General features: G+C 37.8%; 3 protein-coding genes across 3 annotated transcripts; all 3 read left to right on the top strand.

Annotated features, from left to right (window-relative positions):
• Positions 396-3,727, top strand: LOC109721630 (pentatricopeptide repeat-containing protein At3g23020). Its single transcript, XM_020249334.1, has one exon. The coding sequence runs from the start codon at positions 641-643 to the stop codon at positions 3,110-3,112; it is 2,472 nt and encodes an 823-aa protein (XP_020104923.1). The 5' UTR covers positions 396-640; the 3' UTR covers positions 3,113-3,727.
• Positions 4,439-5,535, top strand: LOC109721178 (chitinase 2-like). Its single transcript, XM_020248628.1, has one exon. It carries the CDS (start codon positions 4,481-4,483, stop codon positions 5,384-5,386), a length of 906 nt encoding a protein of 301 aa, XP_020104217.1. The 5' UTR covers positions 4,439-4,480; the 3' UTR covers positions 5,387-5,535.
• Positions 10,872-12,034, top strand: LOC109721031 (chitinase 2-like). The gene has a single exon (XM_020248429.1). The coding sequence runs from the start codon at positions 10,923-10,925 to the stop codon at positions 11,835-11,837; it is 915 nt and encodes a 304-aa protein (XP_020104018.1). The 5' UTR covers positions 10,872-10,922; the 3' UTR covers positions 11,838-12,034.

The following is a 15,201-nucleotide window of genomic DNA, read 5'->3' as shown; positions in this document are numbered from 1 at the left end:
TTATAAAAAAGTCGTCAAGGGAGGCCGCATTTGGGGGAAAAATTTTAGAATGCAACGGGTATATTAGTGACGTGGCGTAACAAACCAATCAAATTAATGCTTTTAAGAATATATGTCCTATCATGATTGTAAAAAAGTATTTTTATTGTATTTTTGTTTGAAAGGAAGGAATGTGATTGGCTTGTTATTGATGACGTGGTGCAAGTGCGACAGTGCAGAATTCCTCGCATTTGGGACCCGCGAGTTCGCGAAATTTCGCTGTACCAAGTGTATCCGTACATTTTATACACCGTACCTCACATCTTCGCGGTGCATGGGATGTACGGTGCACCGAGTGCACGAATAACTTTCATCCGGATAATGCCCGAGACAGCACTGGAACAGGAGGGAAGGGTTTCCGGGAAGGGGCGGGAGGGGGTTTAAGATCTTTTGGTGTTCTTCGACGACGCAAAAATAGAAGCGGAGAAATTGTAAGTAGCCTCTCTTTCTCTCCATTATCTACCTGTAGATTTCTCGGTTCAAACTGAATCCAAATCCCTTATCTTAGTAAGGCAAAACCCTATCTTCTCACCACACATTTTGCTTCGATTGAAGAAATTAATTCGCTCAGAATTTGATTCAGAACACTCATTTTTTTGATATGCTGAGCTCATCTGATTGCTTCCGAAGCCTAATTTCTCCAAAACCAACCGATTTCATCATTTCGGGGACCGCAAAATTTGCATTTCCAAAGCCCAGATGTTGTTTTAAAGCTCAAAATCGGATTTTCCTGCGAAATTTGATTCGAGCATCGGCCGAATCGAAGATTAGATGCACTGTCCCGGAGCGAGAGGTCGAAAATAAGCGTTTGAACAAGTGGGCTTCCTATGGTGGATGCATTCCTGCTATGCTGAGAGCATTGGAATCTGTTCGAGACCTCGACGAGGCCCTGAAGCCGTGGGAAGGTGGCCTCAGCAATAAGGAGAGGACCATAATCCTCAAGGAGCAGTCCGATTGGAGGAGGGCGATCGAGATTTTTGATTGGTTCAAGAGAAAGGGATGCTACGAAATCAATGTGATCCACTACAATGTGTTGCTCACCATCCTCGGAAGAGCTCAAAAGTGGGATCTTGTTTTCGACCTATGGAGTGAGATGCAATCAAACGGAATACTCCCGTCGAATGCCACGTACGGCACGTTGATCAACGCTTGCTGCAAAGGGGGTCTGAATAATGAAACTCTAGTGTGGCTCGGTCATATGTATAAGAAAGGAGTAGAGCCTGATGAGGTGACGATGAGCGTTATTCTTCAAGCTTATAAGAAAGCTGGTGAGTTTAAAAAGGCGGAGCTTTTCTTCAAGAGGTGGTCTCTGGATACAACTGATGGTCCTGAAAGGCGGAAAACTTATAGCTTGTATACGTATAATACTTTGATTGATACGTATGGAAAAGCAGGACAGCTCGAAAAGGCTTCCGAGAAATTTTCCCAGATGTTAAGAGAAGGGATTTTTCCGGACGTAGTGACATTCAACACGATGATTCACATATGTGGTAGCCATGGTCGGTTAGAAGAAGTTCATTCATTAATGATGATGATGGAGGAGCTTCGTTGCCTTCCCGATACAAGAACTTATAACATTCTCGTCTCGCTTTTCCTGAAAAATGACGACATCGACACAGCAGAAAGTTACTTTTTAAGGATGAAAGAAGATGGTCTTATACCTGATATTGTGAGCTACCGAACACTTTTATATGCTTATTCTATTAGGAAAATGGTTGGAAAAGCGGAAGCTCTTTTACAGGAGATGGAAAAGAACGGGCTTGTGATTGATGAGTACACACAATCGGCTTTAACTAGAATGTATATAAGTTCTGGGATGCTTGAACAGTCATGGTCCTGGTTTGAGAGGTTTTGCGATAACATGAGTTCGGAGTGCTTCTCGGCTAATATTGATGCTTTTGGAGAGAATGGGCACCTCTCTCTAGCAGAGAATGCTTTCTGTTGCTGCTTAGGCAGACAAAAGCTTAGTGTTCTTGTTTTCAATGTCATGATTAAAGCATATGGAATCGGAAAGAAGTATGATAAGTCTCGTGAGCTTTTTGATAAAATGGAGAAATATGGTATTTTTCCAGATAGCTGCACTTATAATTCTCTCATACAGATTTTATCAGCTGCTGGGCTGCCTAAAAAAGCAGTTTCCTATGTCAGGAGGATGAAGGAGGCCGGCTTCGTAAGTGATTGTGTTCCGTATTCTGTGGTGATGGACAGTTTTGCTAAGCTTGGCGAGCTTCAAATGGTGGAGGATTTATTTAAAGAAATGACCAGCTTTGGAATATCTGCCGATATTGTTGTTTATTCGATCTTGATCGATGCATATGCCGAAGTTGGTGATGTCCAACAAGCAGTCAAATATGTTGATTCATTGAAGAGAGCTGGTTTTGCTGTTAATTTGATTATACGCAACTCGCTTATCAAGCTCTATACGAAGGTAGGACTTCTGCGAGAAGCCCAAGAAACATACGAGCTAGTCAAATCATCGGATGATAGTCCAGATGTGTATTCGTCCAATTGCATGATCAATCTTTACAATGACTATGCTATGGTTAGAGAAGCAGAGGAAGTTTTCGAGAACTTGAGAAACAGCAGAAAGGCAAATGAATTTTCTTATGCAATGATGATGTGCCTGTACAAGAAGGTTGGGAGAGTTGGTGATGCTTATCGGGTCTCTCAAGAGATGCAAGTTCTTGGGCTTTTAACTGATATATTAAGCTACAACAGCATGCTCAGCTTGTATGCGTCAGGTGGCAGAATGAAGGAAGCTGTAAAATGCTTTCAGCAGATGTTAGCTTCAGGTGTAAAGCCAAATGATGCAACATTTAAGACACTAGGGCTCATCCTAATTAAGCGTGGAGCTCCAAGTAGTGCTATCGAGCATCTAGAGATGGTGAGAAGAAATGATGCTCAAGTTGGTTTGAAGGAATGGATCAAGGCGTTACGTGCTCTAGTAAGGTTTGATGACTCTAACTTGACAATTGGCGGTATGTTGATGGGCCGCAATAAAGCAGACTCTTGTGTAATAGATACCTACACGAGCGAACTAGGATCCATGAAAGAATCAGTAACTCTTCGATAGTGATTGAAATCATGGAAAGATAACTACAATGTCTTCAAGAGCGCAAAGGTTTTGTCTTGAAGAGCTACAATGCCTTCAAGAGTGCCTGATGGATCGGACAAGCGTTGCGGAAGCAATTCAGATTGAATTTAATTTCCAATGATATATGGACTGGTAACAAGCAAGTCCTAATCATGCATGCTAGATATTTTGGAAGGCACACATAGTTGTCAAAGGATGAGACTTGCGAGTACACGACATGTTATACAAATCGATTCAGTTATGTAGGCATTAAGTGGAAAGGGGGATTTTCTTACAGATTCAACACATATTCTTGACTTCTGGCATTCTCGGCCGATGTGGATAACTCTTCATGCGCAGGCAAAGAAGCAAAGTAAGAACTGCTGTAGCTTCTCCTCTTTTTTTTTTTAATGTATTTTGTTGTTCATATGTAGTCTGGCCATCATTAAATTTTTGATTTTGCCAGTATGTCAATTTTTCTTTTCCTCCCTAATAAAGAATTTACTGAATTTGCTCAGAGTGAACATGTGTCAAAAATCTTACTGGCTACAGCAGCAACTCTTTACCCAGTTGTTTTACGATAATACGAGCATAATGCGCTTGCTTGTTTTGTTTCCTCATCCTACATTAGCTGAGTTTGAATGTGACTAAAAAGAGATTCTTCCTTGATGAGGGTAACCTACTGTAGTTACCCTAATATAATACAATCTGGAGTCAAATTCAGGACGTAAAGCTTTAAAGTGAGTATCTTATGTATCTATTCTAAGATAAACTTATTGCCAGGACACACAGAATCCCGTCCTCTGCAGCAAAATGTCGATTGGATTTCAAATATTTCTTGAAAAACTTGGATTTGGAATAACTTAAACCAAATAACGGATTTATTTTTCTTGAAGTTGATTTGATCCAAAGTCTCGTGATTGACGTTGGTTTTGCGCATTACCCGCCTAAGTTCCGCTGTGTAACTAACTGTCTCTCACAGTGCGAGTTCATTTACACCTTTTGCTTCCTGTGTTGCCAAAAGGTTAGGACGAAATTTTCAATTGGAAACGACTAAAGAAACTTCTCCTGAGTCCATGACTATCTAGAAATTTATATTTTACTTTCCAAACTAAAATTAATTATATAAAACTCACTCTTTTAAAATTTAGGCCAAACGGCCCCTATGTATCTTCTCTTTGACTTAGTCTCCTCCCAATTCCACAAGGGTAGTTCAACAATGGGCAGGTCCGTTCACCTTATATTCATTAACTCAAAGGAGAAAAGGAATCAAAATAAGCCATAAAAGGGCCCCCCCTCTCCCTAATCATTTCTCACCAAACTCAAACCAAATTATTATATCTACCGCTATAACCCACAAACAAAACGATGCCATCAAAGCTCTTCTCCCTTTTGCTTGCTCTTCTACCTCTGCTTGCACCAATGGCTTCGGCCGGAAACTCCAACCTCTTCCGCGAGTACATCGGGGCGCAGTCCCGGGGCGTCAAGTTCTCCGATGTACCGATCAATCCGGACGTCGAATTCCACTTCCTCCTGGCCTTTGCCCTCGACTACACGACCGGCTCGTCCCCCACGCCGACCAACGGCCAGTTCATCCCCTTCTGGGACACAACCAACCTCACCCCCTCCGCCGTCGCCGCCATCAAACAAAGCAACCCGAACGTAAAAGTAGCCGTCAGCCTCGGCGGCTACAGCGTCGGTGGCGGCCCACCCGCCAACTTCACCCCTTCCTCCATCGACTCTTGGGTCGGCAACGCGGTCTCCTCGCTAACCAGCATGATCCAGCAATACAACCTCGACGGCATCGACGTCGACTACGAGAACTTCCTAGCCGATCCCGACACCTTCACGGAGTGTATTGGGCAACTGATCACGACCCTGAAGAACAACGGAGTGATCTCCTTCGCGTCCATCGCTCCATACGACGATCCCGACATACAAAGCCATTACCAGGCTCTGTGGGCAAGCTATTCCGGCGTCATAGACTACGTGAACTTCCAATTCTATGGGTACGACTCGAGCACAACAGTAGATCAGTACGTGAGTTACTACAATGCTCAGCAAGCGAATTACAACGGAGGGAGTATTTTGGCCAGTTTTAATACCGATAACAATCCGCAGTTCGTGTCAGTACAAACCGCTCTCAGTGCATGTCAATCTCTTCAGGCCGCGGGGAATCTTTTCGGGATCTTCGTATGGTCCGCAGACAACTCCCTTAGCGAAGGGTTTACGTACGAGGAGCAAGCCGAGGCACTGCTTGCTAACGCTCAGTGAAATTAATTCCACATGTTCTTCAGTATAATTCAGAACTGCGATTTTCGTGTGGATGAATAAGCGAAATATGTATGTTTGTACATCAGTAATTATAAAATAGCATGCGATTCTGTAAGCCTACTGTTACTGAATAAAAGTTTGCTTTTGAAGCCTAGCATATGATCTGCTTATGATGTGATTCTATTTTGCGCCGAGATTTCGGACTCGGACTTGAGGTGTTAACTAAGTTGATCAACTGCTGTATGCTTTTCTGGTGTCGATGTAAGTGAAAATCGCGTGGTGGTGAAATTCAGGGAATTGTTGCTACCTTCTTGAGAATTTGTAATGTAATTTGCAGATCAAAGATAAATACTCTTTTCAAACAATAGAAAAAGACGCAACAATTAATAAATGAAAGAAATGAAGGATTAAATGGCAACTAAGAGGGGGGGTGAATTAGTTGACAACTAAAAACTCAAGTAAAATTAAATTCAGATAAAAATTGCACAACCAAATAAAAAAAAAAAATCAAACTCAGATAACACAGATGATTTATCCTGGTTCGGCCCTTCTGCCTACTCCAGTCCGGTCCTTCTTCTCCTCGAGATACCGATTTCACTATCACTTAGCCTTTTGAATAGGGCAAGACCAAAACCGCTTACAATCATACAAAACTTCTTTTACAATCTCTCCAGAAGCTCACAATTACAAATCAATGAACAATTAGGACTTAGAGAATTTTCTGAAGTTTTATGCAAACAACATCCAAGCCTCCTTTTAAATACACTAGCCATCATTTCAAAAATGGAACAAAAGCATAATTAAATCATAATTGATTTTAATTTGAATTTTAACCATATTTGCAAATGTATTTGAATTAATTTCAAAATAAATTTGAATTCATACCACATTTGCAAAACTCTTTTAAATTAATACTACAAATGAAAACTTTTTGAATTCATTCCACATTTGTAAAAGCTTTTGAAATAATACCAAACTTGTAAAATACATTTATATCATATTTCATATTTTCAAATTCATATCATAATAAAATCATGTTTGAATTTATACCATACATAAAATCACTTTCATACCATATTAAAATAATGGCTAATTTGACATTAAGCACAAATTAAACCCAAAAGGTGAATTGAACAACTTGACTAGGTTGACCGGCTCAAATCTGATAATTGCAAAGAAGTCCTTCAAAATATTGTAATGGCACTTGCATCCAATTTGGTACAATTTGATCTTGTCTGGGCCAATTTGAATAATTTGATTGAATGGTTACCTTTGATCAATTCCGGTTCAACTTGAGCCACTTTAAATTCAACTATAACCTGAAATTGCTAAATGACAAATTAAATCTAATATTTGTTTGTTATCATCAAAATTTATTATTGGATAAAATCCAACAAGAACTGCATACAAATCTTTTGATATCCACATCCCTCCTGTTTATGAATGATGTGTAATTTTATGATTGTTTATTGAAGCAAATCTTGGAATGTAATCTTTCTCTTGTTTTCATTAAGTTCAAAGAAGATAGAATAAGCCACAGTACGCTAATTTCGCCACGAAACATATTAACTTACAAAACTTTGACGTTGTCATAAAAATGAACTCAGAATCATGAAATGTAACTTTGACGAAAGTGCAAATGATAATATAAATTAATATACAACTTAATTTCTTTGTCTGAGCGAAGTCATTTCTTTACCTTGCTTGTCATTCTCAATTACCTTTCACTGCATAATAGATCTCGCAGATGGAAAATAATACCAAGCTGTTCAAATGTTGCGATTATCTTTTGATTTGCCGTGTTCGATGAGAGATTAGCCCTTTAAAATAGCTTAGAAGACGTTAAGCAATCGATCACTTAACATGTAATTCACCAATCAAACACGAGCTTTCCCATTCCTAGCGTGCACATCTTTACATGTACACTTGATTCAATGTTTCAATTCATGGAAAATTATGCTAAAATTTAATATTGAATATTAGATACAAAATCAGCTATTAATTTCTACGTGGCATGTGGAGTTTCCTACAAGAAAAGGCGCATTAGATAAGTATCAACAGCACTACAATTCTAAAATGTCAGAGTTGGACTACATCATCCCTATCCTAAATCAATCAAAATGTGCTCCTAAAATTCACTCATTGATATGTTGATTTAAAAAATATATATATATAGTCCGGCAGGGATACTATCGATAGCACCAAGGACTTGATGTTATCGAGTTTTCCATCGTCAGATTTAACTCTTTGACTATTTTCATTCGTTAGATTTTACTATTCAATCAACAACTTACTCGACCCTAGAAGGCCCACATCATCCTAATCGCATATTTCTTCATCCAAGGACTAAAAACTTAAGAGCACTAAGTTCTTAGTGCTATTAATAGCATTCCAGCCTAGTTTTATATTAGTCCAACTAGGATGTTATCGATAGCACGAAGTATTTTGTGCTATCAAGTTTTCTGTCGTTACATTTCTTCATCCAAAAGCCAAAAACTTAATAGCACCAAGCTCTTGGTGCTATTGATAGCATTCCAGCCTAGTCCTCTCTCTCTCTCTATATATATATATAGAGAGAGAGAGAGAGGACTAGGCTGGAATGCTATCAATAGCACCAATGACTTGGTGCTAATTAAGTTTTCTGTTAATGGATTAAAAGATGTGCGGGTTGAATAGGTGGTTGGTTGAATAGTATAATTGAATGGATGAAAATGATAAAAGATGTAAATCACAGCTGAACACTCACCTTGTTACTCAAATTTGACTAGATCAATCATTAAATCACATTACTTGGGTGTACCCCAATGTGATACTTACATTTTCGGATTTTTTTAAAGCTTTTTGTTACTTGATTGAAGAGCACTCTTATAATGATTCAACACGCTAACAATAATAATTTATTGGATTTAAATTATTGGCCTAAATGCCTAAGCTCGATTAATATCACAATTTCGTTTTTACCGATGTGGAATTATTGGAATGTCACAGACTCCCTCCGTTTAGGCTCCGACGTTCTTGTTAGCCCAATCACATACACGACCAAAATTATCTGACAATGTGAGACTCGACTGATACCAAATGTAATGACTAGACCCGCTATGTAATAATAATTCGTTGAGGTCAAATCATTGGCCTAAAATATTTAAGTCAAGTTATTATTACTATAGTGTGTGGCCTCTTATATTTCTAATTAGAATTTCTTTTCAATCTAATATGACGCTAGACTATAACAATTCGATCCGCTATCAATAATAATTTATTGAGTCTAAACCATCGATCCAAAATACTTCAGCCTATCATTATTATTAAGGTCATAATTTTTTATGTATTCAATCACAATTTCGTTCTCATCAATCCAATGTGAGACGTTTAGAATATCATGTCTCTTTTAATTGAACATATATCGAAATGAACAGAAATCCACAAGATGCCCTTTTTCTTGAATATGCTTCTATAAAAAATAAATTAAAAAAAAAAAAAAAAAAAACACACACACACACACACACACAATGTTGGGGTGAAACCTTGAATGCACCATTGCTAGTCAAGAACTTGTTGGACACTAACCATGATTCTCTGATCCGCAATTTTACCCACGCGTGGGCTTAAGCACCAGCAGCGCTACATGATGCGTGCATATTGTATAGGTAAATTTCAAAGAATTAATTACTTGGTGTATTCTCTCAAATAAATAAACAAATAAATAAATAAATTACTTGATGTATAGAGGATTGAAGCACGAGTGTAAAACATAGTCCATAGGACTTTCAAATTCCAGAAATTTCAAAGCCCTAATATGATGCAATCTCGGTTCAAATTCATAATCTAAAATTCTACGATAAATGGTGTAGAATTACTATGCCATCGGAAGTATAAAGTAGTTGGTACTTTCAATTTTTTAACCTTTGAATCAAAAATTCTATGGTTAGAATGATAGCAGTCTCCTTAGGGTTAAGTGGCCTCCATTGGTTAATAATATTAATCTAATGATTAGAAATGATCAATGGGATTGATCTAAGGGCTAAAAAATCGAAAGCATCAACCACTTTAATTTATGCTTCCGATAGTATAATAGCTCTTCTCCGATAAATATATTATTATTAGGACTAAAATACTATTGATAGTAGAAAAGCATCGGCTACTATGAACTTTTTTGACTCTTGGATCAATAGGGTCTAGATTTTAGACTTTAGCAGCGGCACTATTATGCATAAATCAATAGATCAAAAGGTTCAGTAGTATTATAAGTCTACACAATAGAACAGAAAATCGGGAAATAATTTTGAACATCAAATGGAATAGTAGGTCGAAAAGAAAAAGAAAACCCTCCTCAGTAAATGCCAATTGGATTTAGAATAACTAAAACCCAATAATGGATTTATCTAGTGAAGTTGGTTTGTGCGCATTCCCCGCCGAAGTTCCGCAATCACGTGTGCAGTGTTGTAGATAGGTGTGCTTATTTAGACTTTTTCCTTTTTTTCTATGCTAAAAAATCACCTAATTTTCAATTGCACACAACCAAGAAACTTCTAAAGTCCACGACTTAACACTTTTTCAAAGAGAGATCACCTCGACTGATTCCAATACAATCAATGTATCCAATTCTATCTTTTCTGATTAATTTTGTCTCCTACTGTACGTATCCACATTCCACAATGGAGGTTCAACCGTTGACAAGTCTACGCCTTTAACTCAAAGGGGACAAAAAAAAAAAAGTAAACTACAGAGCGGTGACAGGTCTACAAACTACTTTGGATATGTTATTTTATTAAATATTATTATTCCTCTGCATGGAATAAGTATGACAGAAAATATTTTCTCCATGTTCCGAAAAAAAAAAAACCCAGTCTTTTCTAGTTAACACCACTTAATTATTATTATTTTACGGCCTTTTCAATTAAATCCACAAACTTACTTTTACTCAATAAGCCAATTTATTATGGAAGGCAGATTCCACCATAATATATATATCCAATTAAGTACCCCTTTTTCTCTTGTAGTGCAACATTAATTAAACCCCGTAAACATTTGCCATTCACGATTTCACGTTCATGATTATCGCATGGGCATAAATAACCTCCTCAATCTTCAACTCTATAAAAGTCAACTATATATGTTATCTCCTTCTCGAAGAAAAGCGATTGAGACAGAGAAATTTCGAAACTTCTGATTGAATTTGATCGTATTCAATAATTCTCTGTCTCTTTCTCCAAGGATATTACAAGATGCTGATCATTAATGCATGCATGAGAAAAAGTCCATTAATATACGCGGCCATTTTATTAGAATTCCACATATACCAACCATTCCGCGCACAAAAGATAACTTGATCAGAGAAACATGCTATAAGTTTTTGGCATTTTGACCATCAACCTCACATCTAGACGCCCCACCACTCAATGCCTTCTCGTGCATTTTGGTCCACCACTTTTACTTTACAGGCCACCACAGGCCTATAAATTATCCACCCTCTCAGACCCATTTCCCAATCCAAGCATTTTTGAATATTCAAGTAATCAATAATCAATAATCAACAATGGGTTCCTCAAACCTCTTCCTCTCATTCTCCCTCTCGAAACTTATCCTCCTCCTTGCTCTCCTAACGCCAACCATATCTGCTGCAAACTCGAATCACTTCACAGAATACATCGGCGCCTCGTTCAATGGCGTCGCGTTCACCGACGTGCCCATCAACCCGAACGTCGACTTCCACTTCATCCTGGCCTTCGCCATCGACTACACGGGCGGCTCGTCCCCCGCGCCCACCAACGGCCAGTTCAACATCTTCTGGGACTCCAATAACCTCTCCCCCTCCGCCGTCGCCGCCATCAAACAGAGCAATCCGAACGTGAAGGTAGCAGTCAGCCTCGGCGGCGCCACCGTCAGCGGCCAGCCCGTGAACTTCAGCCCTACCTCCGTCGACTCCTGGGTCAGCAACGCCGTCTCGTCTCTGACGAGCATCATCCAGCAATACAACCTCGACGGCATCGACGTCGACTACGAGAACTTCCAATCCGACCCCAGCACCTTCACGCAGTGCATCGGGCAGCTTATAACGACCCTGAAGCAAAATGGAGTGATCTCGTTCGCTTCGATCGCTCCCTTCGATAACTCCGACGTGCAAACCCACTACCAAGCACTGTGGGCTAGCTTCGGCAGCGTGATCGACTACGTGAACTTCCAATTCTACGCCTACGGCCCCAGCACGACGGTGGATCAATACCTGAGCCATTACAATGATCAAACCGCGAACTACAACGGGGGGACGATTCTCGCGAGCTTTACGACGGATAATAGCCCGAATTCGTTGTCGGCGGACACCGGGCTTAGCGCGTGTGAGAGTTTGCATGCTGAGGGGAGCCTCCCGGGAATATTCATATGGTCCGCGGATGACTCCAAAAGTGAAGGGTTTACTTACGAAACACAAGCTCAGGCATTGTTGACTAGTTAATCAACAAGTTAATTATTATATATACTTCACAATAAAGCACGTAGAATTAATTGTGGTTTGTTGGAAAAGAATAAGTGCTATATTATGTAGTATTATGAGCTAGTATGAATGAAATAAGATGCAATTAATTCTACCAGATTGTTGTTATTAATTATTATTATTATTATTATTATGGAATAAAGTTCAATTTGCCTTAACTCTTCCAATCTGTGGTACCATCAATTATTTAATTTGCTTTCTCCTGGATGAAAAATTAGCAAGGAAAAAGAAAGAAGAGTTAAAAGATCCAAGTTACCTTGCAAACTTTTTGCAACTGCATAGAAATCACTTTATGTCTTAATATCAAACTTAAAAAGTAAAAAAAGAAACTCCTGTCATATTCGATTATGTAATATATATATAAATCTCTCTTTTTTGATAGAGGCCATGTATGCTAGTAAACTTTGAATTAATGATTAAGATATGAGCACGTCGACTTAATTTGAATCAATGATTAAGATATATAGGAGCACTTTCTATTTTATTTATTAACATTCCATAATCAACAAGAATTATAACCCACTCTTCTTAGCGGAGGTAACAAAAAGTTTAACGGTTGATACCTGAAGTTTCAAGTTTAAAACTTAATTACACCGCATTTTTAGGTAATAGAACAAAATGAATACTAGAATACTATTTTTCTCAAAGAAGAAGAAGAAGAAGAAGTTCCGGGACTACATCTTGGTCAAATACATCCGTATTTGTGTCGAAGGTTCAGATGCAAGCGAATCGGATGCCGGGGATGTACGGAGGCTATGGACAGAGACATCTAACGTACCCAATGCCGCCACGAGATTGAAAAGGTTAACCCGTTTGGCGGCAATCTGGTGGGTCGTTTGGACTGAGCGCAACAACACTATCTTCCGCGAGGTGCTTCCCAATGCTATCCGGGCTCTTGAACGTGTCGCTTCTTTGACCAATGCCTGGAATGGAGCCTTTTGACCCTTGCTTGCCCCTTCTTCCATGCTCGGTCCCCACTTCTTTCTTTTCGTTATCCACCCCGCTTTTCTTGTTTACTTTGTCTAATCGGTAGGTGTAGAGTTCTTTAATTTAGGTATTTTTTCTTGTATTTTTTCGGCTCTTTCAGGAGGCCCTAGCTTCTTCCATCATGTACGCTTAGTTCATTTCGCTTAATGAATGAAGTAGGTAACTTGCTACCTATTTTTTAAAAAAGAAGAAGAAGAAGAAGAAGAAGAAGAAGAAGAAGAAAGAATTATAGAATATTGACACATGAGAAAAAGATCCTTAATGGACACAACGATTGACAAATATATACCAACCGTTCAACACATATGGGAAATTGATATTCGATAGGACATAATAAATTAATAAATCTTGTTTGACCATGTTCACTTCTAGACACCCTATTATTCAAAGTCTCCTGTTAATCCACCGATCAATTTAGCCGCCATGCACAAAAATACAAAATATATATTGAACACCATCTCTAATTAGCAATTGCATTAATGGTAAAACCTTTATAACCATATTCAGTGGGTTTTCTCAAATTAAGCTCTTCCTCCCAACGTACTCTTCTCCTCTACAATCACCACAAAAACTCAAAAACGATACATATATTTAGGTGCAAACGGAGTGAGCGAAACAATTTACTTTTCCCTCCTCTCTCTCTCTCTCTCTCTCTCTCTATATATATATATATATATATATATTCTTTTTTCTTCTTTTTTTTTTGCGACAGTTATGAGGTGTGTGTTGCCTCACCCATGTAACTTAATTCACTTTTTTATTGAATAAAGCATGTAGCATGCTACCTTTCTCTCAAAAAAAAAAAACATAACAGAGACAATAATGTTGCTTTAATTTTCAATTATAAGGATCTGTTAAACTATATTTTTGCTTCTATTTTCAACTACCTATGCTTAATCCTAGGCTCTCAAAAAAAAAAAAAAATCCTAGGCTCTCAGTGCGGTAATGAGCCAAAGTGAAAATACAGGCTCAAAAACGACATAAATTAATGTAGCACTTCCGCTATATTAATTCTACTATCAGGAGTTATAAGATGCATCTTAATATATATCGTAATATTTCTAATAATAATATTTAATTGATACTTCATTAAACATCACCGCACTCTGTCTCTTCAATCGCTTGGTGGCTAAACATACATTAATACATATATATGACCTAATAAAAGCCGTATTATTGGGCCGTTCTTGGAGGTCCCACAATATGAGAGGGTGAAATCAGGGCTCAGAACCTTAAGGGTGCGTTTGGTTCGCATTATGAAAGATTACTAGGAATAAAAGATATCCGAGAATCGTATTTTTATTCATCCTATTACTAAGAATGTAGAATTCCTGTATTTGGTTCGCACGGTAATATTAATTAGCCATATTATTTAATATTATAAAAAATATACAATTAATTAATTAATTAATTTAATTAATTTTAGATAATGTTACCAAAAGTTTTAACATCTTTTTAGAAAAAAGGAAGAGAGAATATAAGTTAGAGAGAGAGAGCATAATTAAAAAAATAGAAAGAAAAATATAGTCGAAATTAGAGGGAGTGAGAGGGTTGAAATTTTAGAAAGAGAGAGAGAGAGAGAAAGTTTAGAGAGAGAAAAAAAAGTTGAATTTTAGAGAAAAATAAGTTTAGAGAGAGATATAAGGTTAGAGTGTAAAGAAAAATAATATCAATTAGTCGGCGGGTAGGAAGAAAGAAAGATATTAGATATATTATGATTACTTAAATCCATTAATATGAGGATACCCACCTTCCCTCAAGGGAATGTGATTAGTACTTTGGGGTGAATCTTATTCCCAAGTGAATCCAATATTACCAACTGGATTACTTAGTGAGTTTAACCACACACCGTCATATTTTTTTATTCCCATTAAATTACTAGAAATCTTTAAAAGATAGCGCGAATCAAACGCACCCTAAATTCTTCAATTGCATGCATTTCCATATATGCCACGTGCATCTCCATACAACATCCTAAATGGTTATGGTTATTTATATTAATTATCGTTAACATGTATAATTTCATCAAACGAACTACACTAAAAATTACTATCTTAATTAAACTATCCGTTCAGGATTAGATGTACTATTATTAAATATTAACGGATAAATTTATTATTTTTTATTACTACCTACCAATTGAATTTAATCGAATTTAATGGATGCGATAATTTACCCATATAAACGTTTTCCTCGCAATTCCTTGGATACATATGGTTATCTTACTGAAAAATGGACGTACAAGTGAGGTCCACCTGTACGTCCATTATGCAGCATTTGTCCACAAATATTACCGTTGGATCATTTTTATTTAATTGCATTGAAGCACTCCTGCCAC

Source organism: Ananas comosus, linkage group 15 (assembly GCF_001540865.1).
Source record: "Ananas comosus cultivar F153 linkage group 15, ASM154086v1, whole genome shotgun sequence".
Lineage (NCBI taxonomy): Eukaryota > Viridiplantae > Streptophyta > Magnoliopsida > Poales > Bromeliaceae > Ananas > Ananas comosus.
Note: the sequence above shows the minus strand (reverse complement) of the source record. Positions and strands in the feature narration are given on the sequence as shown.

Excerpts from the sequence above, each read along its gene's own strand:
- LOC109721031 (XM_020248429.1), top strand. The coding sequence starts at position 10,923 with ATGGGTTCCTCAAACCTCTTCCTCTCATTCTCCCTCTCGAAACTTATC.
- LOC109721630 (XM_020249334.1), top strand. The coding sequence starts at position 641 with ATGCTGAGCTCATCTGATTGCTTCCGAAGCCTAATTTCTCCAAAACCA.
- LOC109721178 (XM_020248628.1), top strand. The coding sequence starts at position 4,481 with ATGCCATCAAAGCTCTTCTCCCTTTTGCTTGCTCTTCTACCTCTGCTT.